Source organism: Hemitrygon akajei, chromosome 8 (assembly GCF_048418815.1).
Source record: "Hemitrygon akajei chromosome 8, sHemAka1.3, whole genome shotgun sequence".
Classification (NCBI taxonomy): domain Eukaryota; kingdom Metazoa; phylum Chordata; class Chondrichthyes; order Myliobatiformes; family Dasyatidae; genus Hemitrygon; species Hemitrygon akajei.
In genome coordinates, this window is record NC_133131.1 from 102,727,168 (window position 1) to 102,742,076 (window position 14,909).

General features: G+C 38.3%; 1 protein-coding gene across 4 annotated transcripts in view; it reads right to left on the reverse strand.

Moving 5' to 3' along the window:
* The window catches only part of mocos (molybdenum cofactor sulfurase), a 135,750-nt gene that overhangs the window by 8,996 nt on the left and 111,845 nt on the right, over positions 1–14,909 (reverse strand). For 3 of the 4 annotated variants that reach the window (XM_073054297.1, XM_073054296.1, XM_073054298.1), the window contains 3 exons: positions 12,434–12,555; positions 8,571–8,685; positions 6,210–6,363 (listed from right to left, as the gene is read on the reverse strand). In XM_073054297.1, the coding sequence (XP_072910398.1) occupies positions 6,210–6,363; positions 8,571–8,685; positions 12,434–12,555 (391 nt within the window). Of the gene's footprint in view, positions 1–6,209; positions 6,398–8,570; positions 8,686–12,433; positions 12,556–14,909 lie in introns of those variants that run through there. The other variant, XM_073054299.1, reaches the window with a different exon arrangement.

Consider the following 14,909-nt stretch of genomic DNA (forward strand, 5'->3'; position numbering starts at 1 on the left):
AGGGATAGATAAGATAGAGGCAGAAAAGCTGTTTCCATTGGAAGGTGAGACCAGAACTAGGGGACTTAGCCTCAGGATTTGGTGGAGTAGATCTAAGACAGAAATGAGGAGGAACTGCTTTTCCCAAAGAGTGGTGAATTGGTGGAATTCTCTGCCCAATGAAGCAGTGGAGGCTACCTCAGTAGATATATTTAAGACAAGGTGGGAATTAATGGTTGTGGGTAAAGGCAGGTAGGTGGAGATGAGTCCATGGCCAGATCAGCCATAATCTTATTGAAAATCGGAGCAGGCTTAACAGGCCAGATGGTCTACTCCTGCTCCTATTTCTTATGTTCTTATATTCTACCTGTGCCACAAGCCTGTGAGGGTAGAGACAGGATGATTTAGCAGATAAAAGCGTGGCTGAGAAGCTGGTGCAGGGGGCAGGGTTTCAGATTTTTGGATCATTAGGATCTCTTCTGCAGGAGGTATGACCTGTATAAAAGGGCCTAGCTGCACCTGAACCCGAGGGTAACCAATATTCTTGCGGGCAGGTTTGTTAAGAGTTGTTTAAACTAATTGACAGGGGGATGGGAACCGGAGTGAAGGGACTCAGGATAGGACAGATGGTAGAAAAACAAAGATAGCATGCAGTCAGACTGTCAGGAAGATGATTGTCAGGCAGGTAGATGATAGGACAAAATTGCAGTCTGCAGGGTGAGTATCTATACATTCAAGATGCAGAGTCAAAAAGGATAGCAAATACAGTACTCAAAGTACACAGTATAAGACATAAGGTGAATGATCCTGTTACACTTTTACAGATGATTGGGTACGACGTGGCCATCACTGAATTGTGGCTGAAGGATGGTTGTGATTGAGAGCTGAATCTCCAAGGTTATACATTGTATTGGAGGGATAGGAAGGTAGGCAGGGGCAGCGTGGCTCTGGTAGTAAGGAATGGCATTAAATCATTAGAAAGATGTGACACAGGATTGGAAGATGTTGAATCCTTGTTGGTTGAGTTAAGAAACTGCCAGGGTAGAAGACCCTGACGGCAGTTATATACAGTCCTCCAAACAGTAGTTGGGATGTGGACTACAGATTACAACAATAAATAGAGAGGGTGTGTCAAAAGAACAATGTTATAAGTCATGGGAGATTTTGACATGCAGGTAGATTGGGAAAATCAGGTTGGTAATGGATCTCAACAGACTTCATTTGTTGAATGCTGAAGAGATGGCTTTTTAGAGCAGTTTGTCATTGAGCCTACTAGGGGATCAGCTATACTGAATTGGGTGTTATTAATGAACCAGAGGGGAATACGGCGCTTAAGGTAAAAGAACCCTCAGGAGGCAGCGATCACAAGATGACTGAGTTCAACTTGAAATTTGATAGGGAGAAGGTAAAGACTGACATAGCAGTATTTCAGTGGAGTAAAGGAAATTACAGTGGTACAAGAGAAGAGTTGGCCAAAGTAAATTGGAAGGAGATGCAGGCAGGGATCACAGCAGAGTAGTAATAGCTTGAGTTTCAGGAAAAATTGAGAAAAGTGCATGATAGGTGTTTTCCAAAAATAGAGAAATACTCAGATGTCACAATACTGTGGCTGACAAGGAAAGTCAAAGCTAATGTAAAAGCAAAAGAGAGGGCATAAAATAAAGCAAAAATTAGCAGGAAGATAGAGGATTGGCAAGCCTTTAAAAATCTAAGGAAAGCAACTAAAAGAATCATTAGGAGGGAACAGATTAAACATGAAAGCAAGCTAGGAAACAATATCAAGGTGGATAGAAAAAACTTTTTCAAGTATGTAAAACATAAAAGGGAGATGAGAGTGGATATACAGTGGTGCTAGAAAGTCTGTAATCCCTTTAGAATTTTCTCTATTTATGCATAAAAATTACCTAAAATGTGATCAGATCTTCACGCAAGTCCTAAAACTAGATAAAGAGAACTCGATTAAATAAATAACTCCCAAGAACATTATACTTGTTCATTTATTTATTGAGAAAAATGATACAATATTACATGCATTTGTTCGAAAAAGTATGTGAACCTTTGCTTTCAATAACTGGTGTGACCCCCTTGTACAGTAATAACTTCAACCAAACATTTCTGGTAACTGTTAATTAGTCCTGCTTATCAGCTTGTGGAAATTTAGACCATTTCTCCATTCAAAACCGTTTGAGTTCATCAATATTTCTGGGATACCTTGCAGGAACAACCCTCTTCAGGTCATGCCACAGCATTTCAATTGGGTTAAGATCTGGACTCAGACTTGGCCATTCCAAAACACAAATTTTCTTCTCTTTACAACACACACAAAATGCTGCAAATTTCCAGCATCTGCAGATTTTCTCATGTTTGTTTCTTCTTCTTCTTTTTAAAACCATTCTGTTTTTGATTTACTTTTGTGTCTTGGATCATTGTCTTGTTGCATCATTCAACTTGTATTAAGCTTCAAGTGATGGACTGCTATCCGGACACTCTTCATAAAATGCCTTGGTACAATTTTGAATTCATTGTTCCCTCAACGATTGTAAGTTGTCCAGGCCCTGAGGCAACAGAGCAGCCCCAAACCATGATGCTCCTTCCGCCATGCTTCACGGTTGTGATGAGGGTTTGGTGCTGGTGTGCAGTGCCCCCTTTCCTCCAAACAAAGCAATGTTCATTTCTGCCAAAGAGTTCAACTTTTGTCTCATCTGTCCACAGAATATTGACCCAAAAGCATTGTGGAATTCCCAGGTGGTATTTGCAAACTTGCAGCAATGTTTTTTTTGGAGAGCAGTGGCTTCCTCCACAGTGTCCTTCCAGGAACACCATTCTTGTTCAGCCCTCTTCTTATAGTAGACACATGAACAGAGACTTTAGCAAGTTGTAGAGATTTCTGCAGGTCTTTTGCTGTTACCCTTGGGTTCTTTTTCACCTCCTTCAGCATTGCACATTGTGCTCTTGGTGTGATCTTTGCCGGATGCCCACTCCTAGGGAGAGTAGCAGCAGTACTGCATTTCTTCCATTTGGAAATCATTTCTCTTACTGTGGACTGATGAACACTCAGGTCTTTAGAAATACTTCTGTAGCCTTTTCCAGCTTCATGTATCTCTACAACTCTTCTTCTAAGGTCCTCTGAAAGTTGTTTTGATCGAGGCATGGTGTACCTAAAGAGATCTTTCTTGAGAACCGCAGGCTCTGTCAGTAACCTGATTTTGTGTGTCTTTTTTAAAGGACAGGGCGCTTCAATAACCCACACCTCCACTCTCAACTCATTGATTGGAACACCTGACTCCAAATAAATTTTGCAGAAGGCATTACCTCGGAGGTTCAGATACGTTTTTTTAACCTAGTTTGTGACTGTTTAACTAGTGTAGTCAGTAAGTGATTCCTTAAGGTTGTTATAGCTAGGTGGTGGTAATGGGGACAAACTCCCATTATCTATTAAATGCTCCTAATGGCGTGCACCTCAAATACCCTCTGACAACCATGATCAGTTCCTGGTCTCACGTGTGGCTTAGCTACTAAGCCCAGCAGAACCATTTCTACTGACAGAAAGGGCAAAGGCAGGTTACTGGCGTCTTAAAACCAGTCACTTTGGGCAGAAGGGACTCGTCAACTATGGTTGGCAGCTCATCTAGAAGGAAAACACTGATCTCAAACCTCCGCTGCCTTACAGCTATACTCACTCATATGGAAAGTCTTTGGCAGTAAACCCTCAATGTTGACAGGCAACTCCTGCAATGCTGATGGTATCAAACTGTATCGGTCACTGCTCTTCCTTTGGTTTAATCAGATGTCTGGAGAGATGGAGCTTGCTACATGGGCACAGCTTATTCTCCATATCATACCGCCCAGGCTTGTGTACCTAGACAGCTCAGACACAACATCCATGGTCGACTCTGACCAACAGAGGCCTCAGACTCATTAATGACAAAGTAGAATTGTTTGTGTGTTATTAGTTTAGGCAGATTGTGTTTGTCAATTATTGTGACAGATGAAGATCAGAACACATTTTATGAATAATTAATGCAGAAAACTAGGTAATCGCAAAGAGTTTACAAAGTTTCTCTTGCAACTGTAAGACTGCTAGAAAATAAGTCTGGAGAAATAATAACAGGGGACAAGGAGATGGCAGATGAATTAAATGAGTATTTTGCATCAGTTTTCACTGTGGAAGACACTAGCAGTGTGCCAGATGTTGAAGGGAAGAGAAGCGAGTGCAGTTACTATTACAAGTGTAGGGTTCTCAGATTATTTACTGTAATGTTAACCGTTAACTGCATGTATATAAAATGGCTTCTCTGTAGTGTTATAATGAAATGGCTTCTTTGTATGTATCTGAAGAGGTAATGCTCTGTTTAGTTGGAATGTTTGGGTTATAATTATTGATAATGGAGGAACTAACCAATGGAAGCGATGTTCTATCTGTATGTGTGGGAACCTGGAGTGAGTGCGCTGGCTTTTTGGGAGGAGAACTGAAGAGGAAGGACATGCTGGACGCGCTCTGGTCGACCACCGAGGTTGGTCCTGGGCGGCAGGTCAAGGGGGTCGGAGAAGATCGAATGGGGACGGAAGGCTTCGATAATTGAGCACCAACGGTTGTGCACGAACTGATTGAACTTTGATAAGTTTTGGCGCCTTTTTCTTTCTTTTTATATTGTATCGCTATTAATTACCTAGTTCTAGTAAGATTTATAAAGTGTAATCCGTAAAACATACATTGTGTGCTATCTGATATTGTATGTGCAAGTTTATTCCAGTGTGCATAACACCGCGTCTGCGCAAACGGGAGACACAATTTGGGTGGGTGGACGGATTTTCTCCTAAACAAATACACGCCAATAGCCCCAAGCGTTACACAACGGAAAATGGTACTCAAAAGGTGAAAGACCTAAAGGTATGTAAGTCACCCAGACAAGAGGAACTGCACCCTAGGGTTCTGAAAGAGGTAGTGGCAGAGATTGTAGAGGCATTAGTAATGATCTTTCAAAAATTATTGGTCTCTGGCATAGTGCCAGAGGACTGGAAAATTGCAAACGTCACTCATTTTTTAAGAAAGGAGGGAGGCAGCAGAAAGGGAATTATTGACCAGCTAGCCTAACCTCAGTGGTCGAGATGATGTTGGATTCGATTGTTAAGGGTGAGGTTATGGAGTAATCTCATCGTGATACAGGACAAGATAGGACAAAGTCAGCATGGTTTCCTTAAGGGAAAATCTTGCTTGCCAAACCTGTTGGAACTCTTTGAGATTACAAGTAGGATAGATAAATGGGATGTAGTGGATGCTGTATATTTGGATTTTCAGAAGGCCTTTGACAAGGTGTCTCACATGAGGCAGCTTACTAAATTAAGAGCCCTTGGTATTACAGGAAAGTTATTGGCATGACGAGAGAATTGGCTGATTGGTAGGAGGCTGTGAGTGAGAATAAAAGAATCCTTTTCTGTTTGGCTGCCAGTGACCAGTGGTGTTCTGCAGGGATGAGTGTTGGGGCCGCTTCTTTTTATACTCTACATCAGTGATTTAGATGATGAAATAGATGGCTTTGTTGCCAAGTTTGCAGATGATATGATTGGTAGAGGGGCAGATAGTGTTGAAGAAATAGGAAGGCTGCAGAAGGACTTAAACAGATTAGGAGAATGGGCAAGAAAGTGGCAAATGAAATACAATATTGGAAAATGCATGGTCTTGTACTATGGTAGAAGAAGTGAATGTGCAGACTATTTTCTAAACGGAGAGAAAATCCAAAAATCTGTGATGCAAAAGGACTTATTAACTTGTAAGTTGAGTCGGTGATGAGGAAGACAAATGCAAAATTAGCATTCATTTCAAGAGGTCCGGTATATATGAGCAGGAATGTTATGCTGAGGCCTTATAAGCCACTGGTGAGGGCTTACCTTGAGTACTGTGAATAGTGTTGGGCTTCTTATCTAAGAAAATTCGTGCTGGCATTGGAGACGGTTCAGAGGAGGTTCACAAGGATGATTCCGGGAATCAAAGGGTTATCATATGAGGAATGTTTGATGGCTCTAGGCCTGTACTCGTTGAAATTTAGAATGATGGGGGGAGGGGAATCTCATTGAAACGTTTCAAAGGTTGAAAGACCTAGACAGAGTAGATATGGAAAGGATGTTTCCCATGGTGGGGGAGACTAGGACAAGAGGGCACAACCTCAGGAGAGAGGGGCATCCATTTAAAATATTAAATATAACTATGCAGGTTAAAAAATTCTATTTACCTGAAAAGAACAAGAAACACCATCTATCACCACCTCAGACCAGTCATCTTCCTCATACGGCCTCATGGTACTTATTACAAGGTTGGGTCGGAAGCAATGGATGAGGTCATCAGTTGTTACTGCTTCAGCAGAATTTGAATCATACGTTCCTTCTCTGCCAAAGTTTCAGAAGGACAATTAAGAATGTCCTGGAATTATAAATGATTATCTGGATAGATCCTGCAAAGGTCAGCTTCTGAAACCATGAACATTATAAAGAAAAAGGAAAAATCTACCCAGAATGTCACAGAAAATAACATCTACCATTTACTATGCATCTACAATGCATTTACTAAAATCTCACATTTTTAGCATTTTTGAAATTACATTATGTCCTTTCTTAACTAATGAGGATTTCACTGTGCAACATAGTGATATATTAAAAGATTTTATGATGTTCTATAATTGTGCCAGGATAGTGCATAAATTATAGGGGTTCATGTGATTAGGCATTACAAATTTGAATCTATTCTTAAAATTTATTTAAATTAATTTATACAGTTTGAGTACTATATTTTTATGAGGTTGGTTGTCATTGACCCCATCTGTTTGTTCTAACAAACATCAAGTAATGGAGGAATGGGCAAATGTTAATTTGAAAAATTATCCAGATTTGGGAATGGGCTGTGAGGTAAATTTGGTAAAAACTTTGCAACAAGAATCAACTCTTGCCTCCTTTATATTCTTCAAGGACCTTGCCTGATTTCACTTTCAATGAACTTGGATATGCTTCCTTTATCTTTTTGACTAAATTATCTCTTTTCATCCAATGTTCTTGAACCTTACAATCCCTATCTTTCATCCTCACAGATTGTGGTAGCCCTGAATGTTTAACCAGTTAACCTTTAAAAGACTCCAAAATGTTACGTGTGTATTTACCCCCTCAAAATTCTGCAGCCAAGAATTTTGAGGAATCCAGAAGAGTGACAGCTAAAGAGGAGATACAGGAAGGATCCTGCTACCCCAGCACCCACATCCCAGCTGTTCCTGTGTCTGCAGATCCAGAATTGGCCTCTACTGTCGCCAGCGATCGTGCCATCGCTCCTGAGTACTCTTGTTCCCTCCTGATCTTTGCAAGTGAAAAATCCGCCATCATTATCATTTACCCCAACAACTGCTCTCAATCTACATTCCCCAGTTGTAATTAGCTTTCCCCAATTTAGTACTTTTGCTTTTTATCTTTGTCCATAATTATCTTAAAATTTAAATACATTTCTATTGATACATTCAAGCAGGAGTTGGAAAATTCCTTTTATTCCACATCTGAAAGCCAGACACTTCTTTCTTGCACCTGTGCAATTGTTAGCCAAAGCAGTATATAAAAAGCCCTCGTGTGCCATGTTCTCTCTTTTGGAAAGTAGAGATGCATGTTGCGAAAGGTATGCCATGTGCTACGTTTATGGTGCATGAACTGTGAACATTCACTGAAGGGGAATATGAAGCAGAGACATTACATTGCAGAAAGATGAGGATGAACACAGTAGTGCAGGGTGATTGAGGATCTGAAGGGGTACTTTAGAGGGATGGGCTATCCCAGGGCCTGATGCTGCACCATAGCTATTCAAGATCCACATCAACTCAGGCTGATAAGACTAAATGTAATATCTGAGAAACTTAAGAAGATTTTTGCAAATATACTCAGATTTAAGTGTATTTTATATAGAAGAAAAAAATATTGAGGGAAAGTAGCAATACAACCCATCAACCTAAAATGCTGATCTGAGGAAAGAAATAACTTGTTAGATTTCTTTCAGGTCTATTTACATTTACTTTCTCAAATGCTTTGATGCAATTCCAAGTCTGTGCCCATAATGTGCCTTCTAGCCTCTGCACTTCTTGAGAAGGCATTACTGAAAAATAATTTTCTTCAGAAATTGAGCAGAACTTGCCCAGGTTTTGGGATGTACACTGATGCATTTGATTTTGATTTTCAGAAGGCCTTATCCTGAGACTTCCATTAGTTTCCATGGTACTTTAATAGCAGCACTAGTTGCAAATATAAACATGCTTCCAAAAGGTACGTCCAGACACCTATTACAAATGGATTGCATACTGAAATAACAGAGGACAAATACAATCTTTAATGGGTGAAAAGAAGAATTTTTTCATAAAACACTTGCAATTATTGCTGTCTTCTGACAACATAGTCATATTAATTCTAATGATAGCTCTTTGACCTGAAATATTAACTGTATTTCTCCTTCCACAACTAAGTGTTCAAACACTTTTAGTTTTTAATTTTAGATCTGCAGTTTATTATTGTTTTCATGGTGCACAGTGAATCATTATTATCTATAAAAAGGGAAATAAGATAAATCCTACCTTTGTAGGTATATCTGCTCCTTCAGGTGTAGAATGCTTGCCCTGTTTATGAGAAGATACTGCGCTTCATTCACCAATGAGAGAGAAGGTGACTGGGTCAAAGATTGGTCTTGAACTGAAAATTAATGATATTATTCTACATATAAAAGATATTTGAGCAGTATTTAAATCTTCATAGATATCTTTGAACAAATTATCTCTCTTTTTGATTTAAAAGTATAGTAATTAGAAAGCATTAGACAAGGGTATGTTTTCTCTCCTGATTTGTTTAATGTGTACAGTGAAACAATATTACAAAAAATAAGAGACATCTTGGGAAGCAAAGTTGGTGGTGAAAACATCAATAGTTTCAGATATGCGGATGACATTGTGTTAATTGCAAGTACGGAGGAAGAACTACAAAACTTAATTGATATAGTTGTTGAAGAAAGTGCAAAAATGGGTCTATCTATCAATTGCAAAAAGACAGAATGGATGTTGATATCCAAAAAGGAGAATCCTATCTGCAGGCTGAGAATAAACGGGGAGGACATAAAGCAAGTACAGAACTTTTGCTACTTGGGAAGCTGGATGACATCAGATGGCAGGTGCAACATGGACATTAAAAGAAGAATAGGGATGGCAAAAGACACCTTTATGAGAATGAAGAGTATACTGACCAACACTAAACTAGGCATGGCAACCTGCCTCAGAGTATTGAAATGTTACGTTTATCCAGTTATGTTATATGGCTCAAAATATTGGACAATATCTAGTAACATGAGGAAACGAATTGAAGCAGCAGAGATGTGGTTTTTGAGGAGGATGCAAAGAATATCATGGATGAAACGAATATCTAACGAGGATGTCATGAACAGAGCAAGCATAAAAAGAGAAATAATGTATGAGATCATGAAAAGGCAACATAACTTCATTGGACATGTGATTAGGAAAGAGTTAGAATGCACGATAATTATGAGAAAGATTGAAGGGAAGAAAGCAAGAGGAAGGCAAAGACAGATGATGATGGAGACAGCAGCCAGCGAACTGGAAATAAATACCAATGAACTGATCCACTTGACCTGAAATAGGAGTGTGTGGGCCACGGCAGTCAAAGCTCAAACTGGGCATAGCACCTGATGATGATGATGATGATGAATTAGAAAGCAATGTTTTGTTTTTCAAAACATGCTTGTTCTTGTCCACTTTTTAAAGTTTGAAAAGTTTATGTAAAACTTTTTTATGCTCCACTTTCTGTTATGTACAATCAAGCACGAGGAGTCAGATAATTTAGAATATTTTCAATATTTGAATAGTTTCATTCTTGTTTCCAACAACCTGTTTAATTTCTTTTGTTAAAATTTGTACCTTACCCTATTATCCAACTGGTTAATAAATGTAGCGAGATAAGACCATAAGACAAAGGAGCAGAAGTCGGCCATTCAGCCCATCGAGTCTGCTCCGCCATTTCATCATGAGCTGATCCAATCTCCCCTTTAGTCCCATTCCCCTGCCTTCTCACTATAACCTTTGATGCCCTGACTACTCAGATACCTATCAATCTCTGCCTTAAATACACCCAATGACTTGGCCTCCACTACCGCCTGTTGCAACAAATTCCATAGATTCACCACCCTCTGGCTAAAAATTTTTTTTCGCATCTCTGTTCTGAATGGGCGCCCTGCAATCCTCAAGTCATGTCCTCTCGTACTAGACTCCCCCACCATGGGAAACAACTTTGCCACATCCACTCTGTCCATGCCTTTCAACATTCAAAATGTTTCTATGAGGTCCTCCCTCATTCTTCTAAACTCCAAGGAGTACAGTCCAAGAGCAGTCAAACGTTCCTCATATGTTAACCCTCTCATTCCCGGAATCATTCTAGTGAATCTTCTCTGAACCCTCTCCAATGTCAGCACATCCTTTTTTAAATAAGGAGCCCAAAACCACAGTATTCCAAGTGAGGACTTACCAGTGTCTTATAGAACCTCAACATCAAATCCCTGCTTCTATACTCTATTCCTCTAGAAATGAATGCCAACATTGCATTTGCCTTCTTCATCAACGACTCAACCTGGGGGTTAACCTTAAGGGTATCCTGCACTAGGACTTCCAAATCCCGTTGCATCTCAGAACTTTGAATTCTCTCCCCATTTAAATAATAGTCTGCCCATTTATTCCTTCTACCAAAAAAACAGTCAACTGATGGGAAATCAAGACAAAATATTTTAAGTGGTGTCATGCTGTTTATAGTGGTGGCGTTTATTTGCATTTTATTAAATTCTCTCCATTGGAAAGAAAACTAATATTTTTCTTTTGATGGAAGTTTTATTTCCACATGACACTACAAAAGCAAATTAATATACTAAATACATTTTAGGCCATAGACCCCATCTTCTTCACAGACTTGGTACAAGGAAGAAAAAGAAAAATCTGCTCTCAAATACCTATTCTTCAAGTCCCAAATCCCAAAATCAATAAGATAACTTTGGAAGTGTACTAATTGTCACAAATATGTACTTTTAAAAAATCTCTTAAAGAATAAGGAAAACTACCCTGTAATTAATAATATTTTCAAATATATATCACATTATTTTAAAATATGTCAGAACTAATCACTAATGCCTTTTAAAATGTAGTGAAATGTTAGGCAAGGAAATGCAAGCACCGTTTTGAGGTAGTGACATCCAAAAAACGAATTAACAAGGCAGCCTGCCTCATTCATGGCACTGACTGTGGGAGAAATATTGAGAACTCTTGTTCTTTGAATGCGATCATTGATATTTGATGTTTTGCAGTGGGTTCAGAAACATGAACTCTCCACTTTACCTTGAATCACTGAAGAGCAATTTCAGCATTTTGTTTTTTTCTGCATTTGTCACTTTATCTGAAGATTAGTATTTTGATAAAATTATGATATTTTGTCTAAATTTTAAAGGGCAAATTTTCAGGATTTGCCTTTCCAGGATTGCTCACTTCTGGATCTAATCACAATAGCTGTCCTAACATGAACCAAAGAGCTGAATTCCAGAAGTAAGGTGAGAGTGAATGCTTTTGACATTGAGGCAGAATTTGATCAAGCATGTTGCCATCGGCCCTAGTAAAACTAAGTGAATGAATATTAAGAGGAAAATATTTCACTGGGTGGAGATCTATGTCACACACAGAGTTGTGATTAATAGAGGTCAATAATCATAACTCAAGGAGATCATTGCAGGAGTTCCTCAGGACAGTGTCCTGGGCCCAAAGTCCTTCAGCAACTCCATCAATGACCTTCTTTCCATCATAAGGTCCGAAGTTCAATGATCTTTGCATAACATTCAATTCTATTTACAACCCTTCAACAAATGAAGAAGTCTACACCTGTATGCAAAAACATAAAAGAGAACATTCAGGCCTCGGCTATTATGTTGCAAGTAATATTCACAATGCCAAAGTCCCAAGCAATGCCCATTTATCACAAAAGACTCTACAAATCTACTCCTGATACTTATCATTGATGAATCCTCCACTATCCTTGAACAGATACTAAATTGGACCAGCCAAATCAATACTCAATTACAAAAGAGAATCATTGTTAAAACTGCATGAGAATCCAGTAATTTGATTGGATCTGCCTGCTTACTAAATTAAGTCTCAAATAAATCTTTCACCCACCCCTTAGAAAGCTTTTATTTTTTTAAACAGTTGGAATGTTTAATATTTAATTACTTAAAATGAGTTAAATGTTTTAAATGAAACTAACAAATCAAACTCAAGTGTTTCTCTTAATTAAAGCTCTAATTCCTTTCAACCCAGCAATCAAATGATGTGCACAAACTAAACTGGACCAGCATTTGACAATTTTTCTTCAGCAAATGTCTCTTTTTATAAACATTTGATACCTTGTTTATGTTTCTTCATCACTCTTTGAAAATCAGAACTCTGTCTAAACAGATAACTTTGCCTTCCAAGAAACGTGGAAATCCATTCTGCAACTTTTTCTCCACAGTTTAATCCTTTTACTCTGCAATGAAAATATATGGTGTTAATTTCATAAGCAGATGTATGTACAGAAAACCCCTCCTGCCTATTCTGACAATTGATTCCTTACACATCACAACAGATATTCTTCCCACCCATCCATGTGCTATATAATCTCTTAAAATAGCTAAAATATTGCATCCCTTTCTGCTACCATCATCTTTTATATTCTTGTCCTTTCTGCCTCATTTTCTGTAGCTAAAGCAAAGCCCTACTCAGACAACAGAAATTATACCAAAATTTCACAAAGAAACTGTAATAGGATCTCTTCTTACATCATCCCTGCTTTTTCCTAAAAATGAAACTACAAAATCAAAGCCAGGTGCTTCTCGTAATAAACATCTGATTCCTTTCTACCCAGCATTCTAACTTCAAGGGATGCACATGAATTGTAAACTGGACTTCAGCATTGGATACAATTTTTCTTCAGCAATTGTCTCTTAGCTGGAAAGAATTGAGGACAACAATCAAGTTTTGTGGGTTTTGAAGTTGTTGATGAGGCCAGTGTGGGAACCACAGATGGGTGATCCAGAGTGTAAAATTTAAATCTCAAAGCAAATTGCGAAGGTTTCATTCAGTAAATTTGGAAAAGTGCACACTGGCATCAGATAAAATGACTGCCTACTATTGAGCTCGCTGGTTGGTGGTGAAGTAGCATCGCACCAGACCAGGCAAGTGGTCCAGGGTTCAAATCTGGCCAGCTCCTTGCACGCCCTTCATCTGCGCTTGGTTGAACGTTGAGCTGGCAACTCGGCCTTTTAAAAAATGGCAAGGTTACCACCCGATATGCCACAAGGCATGGGGAGGAACAACAACAACAAATATGGAATATTATTGTAAAGCCTCAATATTTATATCCTTCAAGAAAGCTGAGACCTAGTCTATGTACAACTCATTCCCATGCTATACACTCAGGGCAGATAATTATAACAAAATCGCAAGCATCATACACATCTAAAATTTTAAAAAAGGGATTTATAAGCATTAAGTTTAAAGTACATTTATTATCAGTATGTGTGTGTGTGTGTGTGTATATATATATATATATATATATACACACATATATACATACAGTATACAACCCTGCAATTTGTCTTCCCCACAAATAGCCACGAAACAAAGAACTGATAGACCAATTCAAAGTTAAACATCAAACCTCTCCACCAACGTGCAAGAAAAAACAAATCATACAAACAGCAAAACAACGAGTGAAAAAGCAAAATCGAAAGAGACCAGGCATATTCAGTTCAGTTCAATCTAGTGCTGTGTCATTTGTTATCTCCAGGCTGCTCTGATCAAAATTGCACCAAAAACAAAGTACTCACTCTTCAAGCTATATCAAATAGTTTTAAATTTTAATACATGATACAGCCTTGTTGCTATATCACTTTTTACTTTTTAAACCACTTGGTAAACTTATTTTAAAATTTGCCATATTGCCATTCTCTACCTCATATATCCTCTGTAGGATATTCTATTGTCTCATTAACCTCTCTATAAAAACTGTCCCTGTTATCTCACAGATTTAGTACCAATGTTTTGGATTTGTAAAATGTCTGTTTCTATCTGGTTAGCTCCAAACATCATTTCATCATTTAAACATCTCTGTCAAACGCTTTGATACATTTATCATGTATCCTCATAAATAGAAGTATGGTTGGCAGTTCAGCTAGAAGCAACCTTTGCCAAAAAAGAGCTTTTTATTGAAAATGTATATTGTATTCAAAATAAGCAAGGATTTGGTATGATGGTTCTTTGTCCATATATTGGATTTGTAAAACTTACTCTGGCTCTTAATGTGGAAACATACGCATTTGGAAAAGCTAGGCTGGGAAACAAAGCAGTGCAGATAAAAAAACAATTGAAATTCAAGTACAATTAAGTCAATTTGTACACTCACTAAAAGCAACTCCCTTTAGTGTCTTACCTGATGCCTTGTGACCATGAATTTATTTTGTATATTCTTCCTGTCAGAGGGTGGCAGTATTGGTTAAATTTATCTAACATTCATTACATTTCCACTCTTTAAAACTGGGCCTATTATTTGAAAAAGTTTCTTTCCCCCCCAAAAAAGGTCCAATATTGTTAAAGTTTTACAGTGACAAAATGTATTCGCACTTAAATAAAAACAGATATGCTGGAAAAACTCTCAACTCGGAATGTTATTTGGTAAAAAAAAGAAACAGAGTTAACATTTCAGGTCCAAGATCCTTCATTTCTCTTTCCACAAATGCTTCTTCAGCTCTGCACTGTTTACAGCATTCTCTGCTTTAATTTAAGATTTCCAGCAGTTTTGATTTTGCAGTAATAAAGGTGAATGGAACAATAGCATACTGC